The sequence below is a fragment of the Pipra filicauda genome, unplaced genomic scaffold (genome assembly GCF_003945595.2).
Source record: "Pipra filicauda isolate LSUMZ 115617 unplaced genomic scaffold, ASM394559v2 scaffold277_size1012519_pilon, whole genome shotgun sequence".
NCBI lineage: Eukaryota > Metazoa > Chordata > Aves > Passeriformes > Pipridae > Pipra > Pipra filicauda.
The window spans coordinates 479,276-494,311 of NW_024104395.1; the positions used below are offsets into that span (position 1 = coordinate 479,276).

At 40.3% G+C, this 15,036-nt stretch overlaps 1 protein-coding gene across 5 annotated transcripts in view; it reads right to left on the bottom strand.

The window, feature by feature from the left end:
• Window positions 1–15,036, bottom strand: part of FNDC1 (fibronectin type III domain containing 1) — a 63,602-nt gene that overhangs the window by 22,864 nt on the left and 25,702 nt on the right. For all 5 annotated transcript variants that reach the window (XM_039382619.1, XM_039382618.1, XM_039382615.1 and 2 more), the window contains exons 6-11: window positions 14,817–14,924; window positions 11,314–11,502; window positions 8,262–10,613; window positions 6,363–6,478; window positions 4,450–4,561; window positions 3,135–3,515 (exon numbers count right to left, since the gene is read on the bottom strand). In XM_039382619.1, coding sequence (XP_039238553.1) covers window positions 3,135–3,515; window positions 4,450–4,561; window positions 6,363–6,478; window positions 8,262–10,613; window positions 11,314–11,502; window positions 14,817–14,924 — 3,258 coding nt within the window. The remainder of the gene's footprint in view (window positions 1–3,134; window positions 3,516–4,449; window positions 4,562–6,362; window positions 6,479–8,261; window positions 10,614–11,313; window positions 11,503–14,816; window positions 14,925–15,036) is intronic.

Sequence of the window (15,036 nt, forward strand, 5' to 3'; positions counted from 1 at the left end):
TCTCATCACAATTGACCAGCATCAACCAACAGCTATAATGTACGTGCTCAGCTTTGTCTGACTAAATCCAAGTAAACAAGAGGATCAGATATGCAGAAATTTGAAATCTTTCATGGGCAGATTTCAGCTCATTCACACGTATTAGCTAGTCAGTCTTCCACCTACCTACAATCCAGCAAAGCCAAATTTGATTTTCTATTTTTGTACTCAACTTCACTGTCTGTGCTTGTTTAGCATTAGCTGTGCAATGGTGACGATAGGAGTATTTCCCAAAAGACCTCTCATTTTATTATTTTCTGTACATTCACCAGATGCAGTTCTGCAGCTTGCTCCATCACCCTTCACTGAAGCTCTTGAGTGAACCCTGCCTGTAACAAACGAGGCTAAGTCTTCCTATGGTCACTTGTCATAGCCTTTTGACATCTATAAGGACAGCAGACTGTGCATCCATCCCTTGATTTTATCACATGTAGCATGTGGTGAAGTTTCCATCAGTTTTTTTCTTTGTGAGTTTATGAATAAGGTTTAGCTGATTGATTTCACGGGCAAATCGTGCTTGTGTGGCCAAACTCCTCCCTGAAGTTAGAGACTGCTGAATCTAGTGAAACATTGACAATAAATTCTGCTGGGTTGAGCAGAAGAGTAAGAGAATAAGAGCATTTGCCAAAGCTCGAATAGAATATTTGGCGGTGGGTTTTGGCACTTGCAGCCCCTGGCTGTTTGTGAGTAAAGCACTTAGCAACAAATATCAAGCTTTGGCAGAAAGAGTATTTCACTAAATGATCTGGAATAATTTCTAGACTCAGATTAAAGGGAAAGACAAGATAAAAACATAATTTGGAAATGGTCAAGTAAAAACTGCAATAATTGTTTTGATAATTCAAAGTAGTAGTTGTTTATCGCTCCTGAAATATACACTTCACTTGTTAAACAAAAACAGCCATCATTAAATAAATACGACAACAATGATTTCTTTTCAAGCAAGTTCCTCTGTGGAACAGACAGGTTGTTTTGCTATGTTTACCAAATCTTGAGGCAGGTCACTAGGATTAAAAAAAAACTAAAAAGATTAGACTCTTCAGAGAAGCTTTCAAAATTGCCAGGTAAAGACTAATACTGCTCCAACTATATACCAGGCGAGAAGCAGAAATCCAGTACCATCTTGTCCTTTTAGTCTTCCACTGTGAGGCATTTGCAGACATATGTCAAAATGCCAGGCAGTTTATAAGTGACTTAAGGGCCATTCTCACTGAACACACAGCCTGAGTAAAAACTTAGTTTTTATTCATGCCTCTACAAAGTTCAAGGATTCAGCAAGCTCATCTGGCAGAAGGCAAAAAACCCAAGCAGAATGTTTTTAAATGTTCATAAAATCACATGAAAGTTCCCCAGACCACAGCCCACGATTCTGCTAAAAGTAATACTGCAAAGCTTTTTGTTGTTCAGCTTCTGGAGCCTACATTCAGCTTAACCCCAGCCATAATGCACGAATTCTTACTGTTCTTATAATTTGTATTCTCAGAAGAGGTCCTCCAGGTAACAAACAGCGCAGACCAAAGAGAGGAAACATTACATGATATAATCAATATTTAAGATAAGCAAAAGGAGCTGGGGTGTGGGAGGGACTCTACCAAAAATCAAGGCTCCCTTTAGGCAAATATGAAATTACGAGAGTGAGGATATAAAATAATATTTGTAACACTTTTGTAAATACAATTAAGAACTATGAAAGCACCAAAGGGAAGAGAAAAAATCTTCACAGAAATATGTAGCAATGATGGTCATTTTTATATACATACATCTGTGTGCTTACACATCCATGCGTATGTGCACATGCAAGTAGACTTCTGTAAATACATACTGTCAAATATGGGGCTAATGCTTACATAAATATTAACACCATAACTCATTGTAATTCCACAGGCACAAGGAATTGACATCTCTGACTCGTTACCCAGGGCAGCTGGTAAGGGAATTTTGTTTTCTGCTTCTGAGACCCTCTCCAAAGATTCCATCCTTAGACCCACTGTGAGTTGCTGAAACCACATCTTTCCATATTGCTGCACTCTTCAAAGTGATCATTCAGCTTCCTAGGCCATGGTTACAAGGACCTACTTGTAAATCTATTTTGGCTTAAGAGACACAGGTGTATGGGGGAAAGGTAAAGGGAGTTCACTACACATTACAACTGGCTACTGCCGTTGGCAGATGCCTGATGGTCAACATGCTGTTTAAATTATGACTGTGCTGCTGCTTCTGCCCATTAGTAGACTGAGCTGGGGATTACCTACAAACGGGAAGGGTAAGAATATGAGGCTCCCTGATCTGGTTTTGCAAAATAAGCATCTAACTGGTTTGCAGTGCAACATTCAGGTGGGGAAATCATAAATCATAGTGGGGAACAGGCTCAACACCCAAAGACTAGTACATTTATATGTATTTACTCTGGATTTCAGTTTGGCACCACATCTTAAGCTTGTATAACTGCAACAGGGAAAAAGTGACATGCACTGACACTGGTTTGTATTTTCATATTCTAAAGAAATTAGTGTACAATTCTCTGTCTTATCCGTGCAGAGCCAAGGTTGACTTTCACCAGCTTCATTTGTGCTGTGCTGCATTCCTGCTAGACAATCTTTATCTCCAAGGGCTGGCAAGAGAACAAGAATCTCATTTTGCAAATGCTGGTTCCACCACAGCTCAAAAGAAAGACTTTTCAGAATTAATTGTGATAAATGAACACAAAATAGACAAAATGTATGGTGCCTCCAGGTCCTTCCCTGGCCTGAAATGGACTGAGAAAACCTCATATGTGACTGCTTTGTCCACAAAACTACTGTCTACATTTGTGCTCCTGTAAGTGAATACATGCATTAGGAGTGGATCTAACACAAGGTACGAAATCTGCTGAAAACATATTTCCACAGAAAAATTCAGCTTTAGGGAAAGTTGGAATTTTCCAATGAAAAAACATTTAACACCCAAACCCATCTTTATATCCTCTAATCTCGGCTCCTACGTTATCAAATGGACCAAAGTCTTCAGAGGCAGATTCTTTCCCGTTTTACATCTGTGTAACTCCGCTGTACAAATAGCACAGACAAGGAAATTAAAACAGCACAAAAGGAAATTACCTTCTGCATTGCACTCTGGCAGGCCATTGGACCCCAACAGCAAGTTGCCTTCATCATCATACTGTCCATAAGTGCCTGGAGGACAGGTTGGGATTGGTTTCTCAGTGGGTGGGTCAGTGGTGGTTGGTTCGGGAGTGGTGGTGGTTGTTGTAGCAACAGTTGTTGTAGTGGTTGTAGTAGTTGTTGTGGTAGTTGTCTTAGGTATTGTTGTAGTAGTAGTTGAGGGAGTGGTTGTTTTCTTAACCATTTCAAGACCAATCAGAGGCTTTCCTCCAAGGCTTATTATTGGTTTATCTTGCGCACTCGCTAGAGGTTTACTGAATCTGCCATGTCCAAACAAAGGTAACCCATCAGGACTCACCATTGGGGCCCCGTTTTCATCTAGGAGAAAAGAACAAAGCTGAAAAATCTCATCATTAATCCATTTCGGTCTTATAGCAGGGTGTTTTATCACAGTAGATACCACAAGAGTACTGACAGTGTGAATACAGCTTCCTGCAAGTAAACTGACAGAGAAGAAGGGTGTTATCTAGGAAACAGCCATGGCTAAGGAAGCTGGAAAATGGTTCAGAAGAACCTCAGATAAACCACAGTGGTGTTCACTTTTTTTCCGCTGTTTGATAAACACTCTAGGGAGGTTTCACTTCAAATCACAATGTGTAGACAGTTAATTTAATGTAAGTCACTCTCATAACTGTTGATGAAAGGTATAATGAATCCATATTCTGCTCCCTAATGTCAAACGTGCAAGGAAAAACTGGGATGAGCTGGTGAGATACTGTCACTGCAGATAAACTTGTGTGCCAGATTCTGGATACTGCAAATATTCATGATAAGCAGTTTAAGAATAGCCACTGAATTTGTATTCAAGAGATCTATACAGATGGACTGACATGCAAACAGCAGTGTTTTCAGAGATCACACACAGGGTGTGAGGTCAGTTTCAGAGGGAAAAAATGAAATAAACACATACATATGGCTGGTACAGTGCTAGCAGTGGGAAATAATTATTTTTATATATACAAAGATATAAACAATCATCAATCCTTATTCTGGCTAAGTTCTTCATTTCTTTATAATGCTGATACAAGTAAGATGGACTCGAGAGATTCTTTCTGCCTCATACTCTGAAACCCCACAGAACGCCTCAAAGCCTTCCCAGGTCCTGCAATGTGCTGACTGTGTGATGGAGATCTGAGTACAAGCAACTCCAAACGGTTTGCATGAGACTTGAAGCAGTCAACAGTTTAAAGACTTGTACTATGGGTACAAAAACTGTAAATGTTTTTTCTGTAAGAAGGAAGTTGTAACTTACCAACAATCGTACGTCCATCTCCTCCTAATTTCACTCGGAGAGGGTTGCCTTGGGAATCTTGGAGGTATTTTCCTTCACCATTTAACACTAGCCCTCGGTCAAGATCTACAATCTAAAAGCAATAGATGGACTCAATTTTAGCTAGCACAAGAGGAGGTGAAATGAAATGTCACAGCAACAGAAATCCTGGGGAAATTTATACACTAAATGTGATGTTCAGGAATAGCTACAACACACAGGGCCTTTTGAGGGCCTAATTGATAGCAATCACTGAAAAATCATGGCTGAAGAAAGTAAATCCCCAGAAAATCTCTGGGCTCCAGAGCTGCACAATCATATTCATATCATCTAATGTAGCTCTCATGTGCAAAAGAGCAATTCCCTTGATTTTCTTGGGCTGCATGACTCCTAAGGTGGATTCCTGTAATACTTATTTCAGTATGACCCTGAATCCTTTTGAAGATGGGATTTAAAAGTATGTCTACTAACCAAAGAAAATGGAAAAATTAAACTAGTAAATTTATATTGAAATGGAAGTGAAAACAAAGTAGCTCAGGTTTTAATTTGGTCAGCTGACTGAAGAAAAGCCTCTGTCTCATAAAACAAATGTGTCTGAGAGATTGGATTGAATTCAAGAGCTAGTTGCAGTTAAAATCCAGTCCGTGTTGCTATTTCAACCCAAAAGAGCTTAATTGTATGCTATTTTAACCTGAGGTAACAGATGCTGAGCCACAAAACACAAGAATGCAAAAGGTGTTAAGTGCTGAAAGGAAAATGGGAAGAGGACATGACAAACAGTTCCAGGCTGGCAAGCCAGACTTACATCTGGTGTTGAGGAAAAGACTGCAGCAGGAAGGACATCAGATCATGAGCTCAGTCTCTGAAGCCCTCTAGGCCATAGGTTTGGCATAGATCCTCTTGTTTTACAAGGTGTTTGCCCTGCTTGCAGCAATGCCTTCCTCTCAAGAAGCATAGAGAGATGCCCCATGGCCACTCAAGGACCTTTCTTGCCTACTTTCTGGAGTCTATTTAAAGGGCTTTGGGCATGTTTTTCAAAATGCCTCCTCTTGAATGTGACAAAGTTGATGCATTTTTATGTTCCTCTATGCAAACGGTGAGATTGAAGTGGCCATAAAATAAATGTCTTTATGTGTCATGCCGTGTGCGAGCAGCTCTGCTAATGCCAGGGAGGCTGACCACAGTCTCCTACTGCTCAGCATGTGGGTTAACATGCAGGAAGCACCAGTTTCTTCCCTGCTTTCCTTGGTTATAAATTCATTGGAAAGGATTTTAAAAGACAAGGTCTGGCTGGGCATGTAGGCAGCTCGTGGGGCTTTCCTATCAATGGCATCTGAGCTCTTCTGCAAATATCTCTGGAAAGAGGTATTTGAATGTCTGTAAGAATGGCAAAATACTTAAAAGATATCTACATATGTGCATTTAAAGCATCGTGACACTTACGGAGTAACTTTAATATTTCAATACTCTTGCTCACAAGCTTCCACCTGAGGCACAAGTCTGGGAGAAGCACTGCTGAACATATCTTTCACAGTAGTTATCCTGGACAGTCCTCACTCACACTGCACAGCAGACAAGCCCTGAGTCACTGGGGAGTGTAAGTCCCACTGACTTCGAAGAAAAAATGTTTCACTAAATCAGTAAATTTATGGGAGTAATGTTATAGTTGAAAATTTGAGCCATTATGCTTTAAATCAGACATTTAAAATGTTAATATAACAAAATCCAGAATCTGTCATTAGATTTCAGTGGAACACTGGAAACTAGACCAGTAAGTATAACTTCACTTTACAGCTTCATTGACTGATGGCACTGTTCGCCTGTCTTTTCTTAATGAAAATGTAAATACTATAAAAGGCCAAAGCATCTTGAATTTGGAGAGAAGGTCACCCTACCCACTTTGTTCCTTGAGGGCCATTGATTACTTTCTGTCCACTTGGTTTTCCACTATTACCAGGGATTATTTTTCCATTTCCATTTTTCGTTGTAAGATTTGGTCTGCCATTGTAACCTGAAACATAGAAGAAAACACACTATTCTGAAGAAAGCTGTGCCACTTACAAACCGCATTTTAAATTGCAAGTAAAGGCATTTTCTGACTGACCTGAACATAAACGAGAGCAGAAAGAGCTCTCACCACACTCTGCACACCAGGCACTCCATTTCTGCTTGGAGCAACTGTTGTGACACCGTCAGATCCCTGTAGCTGACACAAGCATCTGGAATTATTTCTTCTTAAAGAGTTTAAACACCCATGGTTTGTTTCTACCATGTTTATTTGGTCTCTTTATTCCCTCTTTTCTTTTTTTTTTTTAAGAAAGCAGGTCAATATTTCTCAATGACACTACAGTCATTAAAATGTTTGCGATATTTGTAAATATTTGAAGTGGGATGAGGGAAGAAATCATTATTAAATGCAAACACTTGTTCAATCCTATCCTTATACCATATCCTGTAGCGACAAGCTGAAAGGAGAGGGGATGGCAATTTTCTCTACACCTATTTTTTTAACCTGTAAAAGGAAGGACTCTCCTCTAGCTGAAAAACCATTGCTAAACAGAAGCACACTCAGGTCAGAGGTGGAGAAGCAGTGGCACTGAGCTGCAGGTCCCCCAGCTCTGAAACAGCAGCAATTTTCACAGCCTAGCTCAGAGACTTGCCTCCAGAAAAACACAATGAAAATACATACATATATTGACTGGAAAAAGATATATTAACAAAAATATTAACTGAACACTTGTTGGCTATAACTCCGCAACTGCATTGCTAGTAGTAAGTTTATACAACCTCCAAACAGAAATGTGTTATTTTTTCGTGCTATACATTTTATCTTCCTCAGCATTATTTCAGGTTTACTTCCATGTTAAAGCTCTTTAAGCTGGTGAACCTCTACACAATACTGAGTCTGATTAAAGCATATCAAATACAATAGCCCAGCTGCATGGTCCTCATTGTGTAACAGTGAGGCCACATTGAACAAGACGTTGTTACTAAAACACTGAGGTCACTCAATATTACTTTAGGTGTCTAAACATGGGAGGAAGAAAAACTATTTCTACTTAGCAAAGTTACTGAAACTGTCTGGGATTCTCCATATGTCACATGAGGAATCAACAGGTGACACACCTTGATGTGTAGTGGACCCTCTGTTCTACTATCCTGGGTCATCAGATATTCTGCCAGAAAGCAAGTCCCTAATTTGGGGTAAATCAGTCATAAAGGTGTTAGATGGCCTGACTGTGATGTGCAGAGTCCTCAACAGATATGGGCAACCCTGAGCTGTCATTTAGAAAAAAGAGGAAAGTGGTTTAAAAATTCATTAAAGAAAACACAGAATGCCAGGACATCATGAGGAAACACCTAACTGCATAGACATGGGCAACGTAGTACTACAGAACTACAGAACAGGCCTTTTAGCAATCCCCGTCATGAAGAACTATGCACCTGAGGGGTTGTCATACTCTGAGTACAAATGTTCTTTCCATAAGCATTCAGTGAATTCATTGCTCAATAAGGAACACAGCCCTTTTTCCAATTTAGTACCTAACTCTGTCATCTCCTCTGTGGATCATGGGATCCTGTGCAGATCAGACCACAGGACAAAAGGTCTGGGGCACCACATTACACCAATCAGACAATGTCCTCAAGAACTGAGCTCCCTGAGAACCATCAAAATAAAAAGTAATATGTTATACTAAATAGCTGAACTTGCATTCTGATGGAGGAGTTTTCAGCTAACTGCTGACCTTAGGAAAAACACAATTAGTGAGAGTAGTACAATAAAGACAAGATACCTGGTCTATAAGGAGGTCTGACAACTTGCCGTTGGGAAGGGCTCCGTAGCCTGGAGTTCAGTAGTCGCTGACGAGGAGACAAAGTGGAAGAAGAAACTGTTGGAGAAACAGTGTGTGTGGTGGTAGTTCCAGGAGAATGCAGCCAGACAAAGCTTGGTTTAGATGGGGTATGCTTGTTAGAGGACTGAGTAATATGTGATGCTATGGCAGAGCTTCCTGGTGATTCAGGAGAAGCCGCTTTTAATGTTGAAGCTTTTTCCATCTCTTCCTCTTCAGAACTTACTTTGTGAGGTAGAAGAGTGTCCATAGATTTTCTTTTATTGCTAGTAGTGTCATCGTATGTGTTTTTGTTACCTCTAGAAACAGCAGGGGACCGTTTTGCTGCCAAAGATGTGGGTTTCTCTTCCACTTCTTTCTGATCATATTCACTGTAATAATCACTCTCTTCATTAGAAACTGACTGATGAGATTTAGATGAAGAAGATGAAGGAACTTTTTGAGGAAGTTCAGTGTTGGATATTTTTGAGGGCAATAGACCATATTTTTTCTCTGTTTGGGATGCTGTTCTCATAGCAACCCTTGAGCGAGTAGGTAATGAAGGACGAGCTTGTCTCGAAGTGGATGACAACCTTGGATTGTACTGGTTGTCTTTTGCTGTATCACTGGCAGAACTGGAGTCTGGCTGAATATGCTTTGGTTTGTAAGAAGGTACCTGAGAACCTGGCTGCTGCTGCTTTGATTGAGATGAACTTGAACTTCCCTGAGAGAAAGATGAAGGTAATTCCCTAGAAGAGGACACCTCTTTAGGAAACACAGAGTGGCTGCTTGCTCTGTCACTGCCCTCTGTTACATCCTCATCATCATCTTCCTGCAACTCTTCATTACTCTGGGAATAGATGTGAGATGGGAGGCGCCGGCCCCTTGAATGCAGTAACGAAGGACTGGTTTGTGCCCTCTGTGAAGGCTCTGAGTGGGAGGTCTTCTCCACTGGAAGATGAGAGGAGAATATCTTTCTAGACAATGACACACTTGGTTTTGATCGAACAAGAGTTTCTTTTACCTCTCGACTGTCCTGCTCTTCAGGCTTGTGTTTGGAAAGAGAAGACTGCAAAAGAGAATGCTTTTCTGGAGCAGTTGTTCGACTTTGCTGTTCTTCTGAGTCAAAGTGGGGTGATTTTTCACCATGTGTCTCTCTGAGCTGAGAATCAGAATCAACCTGAGGATTTCTTCTCTTTGAATAGCTTGCTGAAGAGGACTGTCTGGAAGAGGGTAGAGAAGGAAATAAGGGATTTTGATCTTGTGAGTCCTCCCTATGATTCTTATCAACATCTTTTCCATTGGATTTGGAACGGGTAGAGGAGTGAGAGTGAGTTGAAGTGTGATCAGAAATAGCAGATCTAGATGAGACTGCCACTGCAGCCAATTTTGAATCCTTCCGCATGCGAGAACCGGAGCCTGAGGATAGCCTTATTTGCTGTGACCTGGAACTGGGTTGTCCTGCTCTGTCCTCTGCTTCTTCACTGTCAAACTTGTTATGGCTATCACGAGCGTGGGAACTTGCTGATTTGGACAGACCTAGAGAGCCAGACCCACTGCGATGACCTAAGACAACCTCATGAGAGACAGCAGATTGCCGACTCAGTGGCAAAGCCAGGCGACTAGGCTCTGAAGTTTTAGAAGACAGTTTCACCAGCATGGGGTCTGGCTTCTCTTCCTCATTACCCACAAGATCATTATTTTTGGTAGGCAGAGGATGGGAAGAGGTTTTAGAAGGCACATTATTGTTGCTTTGCCTCTGTTGCTTTGTTTCGTTATCCGTGTATTTGGGAACAGATGAGGCAGAAGAATGTTGTGCTGAGGATGGCAACACCGCTGGTGGCTCACGTTTCTCTGTGCTCGTCTGGCGTGACACTTCTGATGCGTGGGTTCGAACAGAGGTCCTCCCTGAGGAAAGGACAGGGTGAACTGGACGACCAGGGGACAAGGGTCTAACATTCCGCCTCTGGTCCTGCACTTTTGGTGGTGATGTTGGAGCTTCTTGGGAAGAATCGTGATCATCTGTCACCTCAGTGGACTGGAGATCAGGTTCCGGCTCTCCTGTCTTTCTAGAAGGTAACTGAGATTTACTCAAGACCCCTCGAGTCAAGATTTTATTCTTATATTCAGAAAGAAGATTCTTTTTATCACTAACATTAGGTGAATGAACAGACAATTGCTTAGAAGAAGGTGATGGCTGGGCTTTTGAAGAAACAGAAGAAGACTGAGAAGATGAGCCAGCATTCCCAGTTTTTTTAGCCTCTGAATTATCTTGAATATTTGTCTTTTGCTGAGCAACTGAATCCTCATGAGCATCTAGGGAGGAAAATAGTGTTTATTCACAATAGAAGATGCACAAAAAACTGACCAAGAGAAGAAACCGCTCAGGAAGCAAGAACAAAACAACTTACGAGAATATGAGACAACAATTGTTTCTGTATTAACCAGGTTGTGCAGTACGGCTAAGTTAAATTCTGGATTGTAGAAAGGTACCTATACGGAATTATTGTATCTTGGGTAAAACCTCTTTCAGTGAAACCAAATCTTCAGCAGAGTTTAGTCATGTTGATGGCATGGTGCTGTATTATCCCATGTAGGGCTGTAGACCCCATTTTTAGTTAACCCAGCAAATATTCTGAGTAAAACACTCTAACTGACTTTTGAGACTTTCAAGCAGGAGTTCTCAGGAATAGGGCAGCCAAAGACCCAAAGCATTGCAAAGACCCAAAGCCTTTGGACAGCAAGAGTACATAGTGTTGCCATGAAGGAAATGGAATAAGGCATGCATTTATTTAAGATGTTAAAATGTTCATAAGATGTCCTTTTACCTGCTGCAGAGTGACAAACACTTATTTGGACAATATAGTAATAATAAGAACTAATAAAAACAGTACTAAGGAAGTAAAATCCCACAAGTTAGATAGAGTGTAGAGGAGTTAAGTCAGTAAGAATTAACACAGCCAGGACCAAGGCAAGAATGGGTGAACACGCAACTGGTTCCTGGCTTGGTGCTCACCTGCTGGGATGGCGACACTGAAGGCTTTAGACTGAGGACCTGGTCCCCTCCTGTTTGCTGCACGAATTTTGAAAATATAGCGCTCCCCGGCCTGAAGACCATCTATTATGGCTGATGTTGTAGCTCCAGAGTAGGTGATGGACTTTGCTCCAAATGGCTTGAGAGCCGGGGCGTATGAAAGAATGTATTCTGAAATGATTTGGCAGACGGTTGGAAGGAGGAAACTGAAAACAGTCCTGTTTCCAGCGGACAGACTGTATGGGTAGGATGAATTAGAACGTGCATTACTAAAATTAATACACTAGCAATGCACGCCGAGTCAACAGCTGGAGTATAAAGACATGAGAGAGAGATATATACATATATATGTAGGTAAGTTGAACATTTGTTCATCTTAATAGACAAAACCAAATCACATCAATGACCTAATCACTGAGACAATATGTGAGCTATACCTTTGTAAAAATACATAAGCAACAATGCCCATCGGGGTGAACTGTCATCAAGAGGAGCTGGATGACATCCGTGCGCACTTCCAGAGAAGGTGTGGGGGACATGAGAAAATTATAGCAACAACTCCTGCGCCGTTTGGTGTGCTGCACCAGGAGACCTTGTTTTTTGGTTTTGGACACCAACTAATAAAGGGAAAAAAAATGAGTTCTGAAAAATATAAGTGCTCTAAATCAGAAATAGCAGAGGAAATCTATGAAGAGAAAATGCACTGGAGGCAAAAAACATGTATGAACATTGCTGTGAAAATATGCACTATCCTACTACTTGTGGAAATCTAGTCTGAAAGACTGTGCGAACGCTAGGTAGTGCAGATCGCTATGATCAGAATACCTGTTTTGTTATGGCTCACTGACTATGACCACATTGTATACTTCCCAAAAAATAGAGAAATTTTGAACTTACTGACTAGCTACTAAGGTATTTGCAATGAATAACACGTGATCCAGAGAATATTCTTCTAAAACATAACTCGCTCACAATGTGGACAACACACAACTGCATTGCTGATGGTAGCTATATTCACCACCAAATAAGAATGTTAATTTTTTTTTTTTCCCACAGAAATTATTTGGAAGAAGAATAAAACTGTGTATTCACATAACTATCATTCAAAACATCAGTATTAAAATCAGATTACATCATTCATTGCTATTAATTACTTTCTAATCCTAATTTCCAACACAGTCTTGACACAGCTATAATTGCACTCTATTGTAAGACCCTAGTCATGCAAAAGTAGTTCTTCCAGTCCACTGTGGTGAAATTCTACCAGTTCCAAAGGCCATATACTCATTTCTCAGCAGTGTTGGAGCCTGAAGGACATCCCCATGAAAACACTGAAAAACTTACTTTAATCTTGGAAACAATATTACTGCAGTCAAATATAAATATTTCCAGCAGAGTCTTTGCTTAAAGGAGTTTTAGCTGTAACCTACAGGTAAAAGTCATGCCTGGATGACTGAGGTTCTTATTCAGAAAAGATACTTCTACCAGAAAATGACATCACTGTGGATTTATTTGCCAAATGGGAGCAATATCATATCTGTACAACAAAGTCAAAATCTGATATACTGTGCTTAACTATAGCGAGGGTCAAACACCAAAGCAAGGTTTTGTTGTTGCTTAAGAAACTCGTCCTGCTCTCACCTTTGTTTCGTATTACTGTGATACCTGTGCCCTTTCTTAGCTTTCTGTATTAAAAGAAATTTCACCCCTATAGGAATAATTGCGGGCATGAAGAGGAATCTTCCCATTATACCCCCAAAAACTGCAGGTAAGATCTCAGACATCTGCAGGCTTCATTTTCTTTTCAAATCCTCTGTAAGATGTATTGGACAAAACCAGGGTTTTGATAATAAATTTCAAGGGCTGCCAGCTTGAAACACAAAAACTTCACACAAAAAACCCCAACAACACATGAGCAATCACAGTACCATGAGGAAAAAACACTGGAACATAATGGCATCTTTAAAAAGAAGAAACGTGGTTTTTCTGAAAATGAGCCCATATTCCTTGTTTTAAGAAATAAGCCAGGCATAGTTCATCAAAATAAAGAAAAAAAATTCATCAGTATTTTATATGCAAATACATTTAATGCTCTCAGTTGAAAAATAAATCAATGTATTAGAAGACATGGTAAGCTTTGAATCTTTTTTCTTTTCTTCTAGGATACAGGTGTTACTTTAATTGCAGAGACACTTGTGTACCTTCTGATAACTCTCAGATAGCTACTGAAGGACATTTTCTCCCACAATTTTAATATGTGGCATAAATATATAAGGACAGGGTTGAAAACCAAAAGACTTAAAAGACAAAAATTCCTGATTACTACGTGCCATCAAAATGACCATGAAGTGCTAATTCAGTGATTTTATTTAGCCAGTAAAAATATCTTGTCATTTATTTAGTTTAAAAATTGGGCCTTTCCTGTAACACTTCATACTCAAGAAAAACCACAATGTATTAAACACATACAAGCATTCAGCCCTTGAATATTAGGTATCTTTAAAATTATTGTCTTGAATGAATCATCTAATGATTAGCAGACAAAAATGCGCAAAGGCCTACAGACTGCTCAAAATTAGGAGCAGATCTCAAATTTGAGATAATGTCCCTGCATGACCCTACTTTAAGAAATAATAATTCTTGGACATTATTGCAGGTCCATTGAAGTAACTGGCAAGACTTCTACTGACTTCAAAAAGGAATGAATTCCATCACCGCCTTGGAAAACACATGGAGTAGGTCTTATATGCAGACACAGTATATTTCCCTCCAGGCCAATGGTTTTTAAATCCTGAGATGCTACGGTGTTGATAAGGCACCTCCAAAAACTTGTGTAATTTGAGAACACAATCCTGTCAACCACTGAAGAACAGGAGAGGCCAAAAAATCAGCCTGTTCATGTTCAGAGGGAAACAGGAAAAAAAATCCCAGAAAGCTTTTTTTTTAATACTATGCAAAAACATAACCACTGGCAAATTATCATTATGACTACGTACAGTAATGCTGCAGTACACAAAACTTACGCACGATATCTGCTGAAAATACAATTTGTGCTTGCTTTTAAAGCTGAGGCTTTCCTTCCATGATAAACTAGAAATAAATCACAACATAAGCCCACCCACTTTCTTGGCAACTACCCAACTTTTCCTTCTTCACCTAATTCTTACAAATCCTTCCAGAAACTTCCTTCTTGAGTTCCATTTCAACTTGTTTATTAATGGAAGAAGAGGTAAAATGTACATGCATGATACCCCAGAAAGCTCTCTGACATCCCAGGCACAATGGGAGGTCACAGAGTAACAATGGCTTCTCAGTGGTGCTGTGGAGACTCAGGGCTAGAAGCATGAAAATCTTACTTGGGTATAAGCCATTAACAAGTGAAAAAATCCTGGCACACCAAATGTTCCAGCTTACTGTGGGGCAGCAGTCTGGCTTTGAGAAGATCAGTTCCTTGAGGGAGTTAGAAACCAATACTGATAACTCACCTTTGACTTTTCCTTCACTCTCTGGGAGAGCATCCCAGGATGCTGCTACAGAGGTTGGTTTCCCCTTTAGTGGCCAAACATCCAAATTTTCAGGTGCACTGGTAGGAGCTGTGAAACAGCCAAACGCAGAAGAGGCAATTAAGAAAGGTAAACGAACACAGCACACATCGTTTGCTCCATCTTCTCATAGCAGAGATTACTATATGGCCATTTCAAAGAT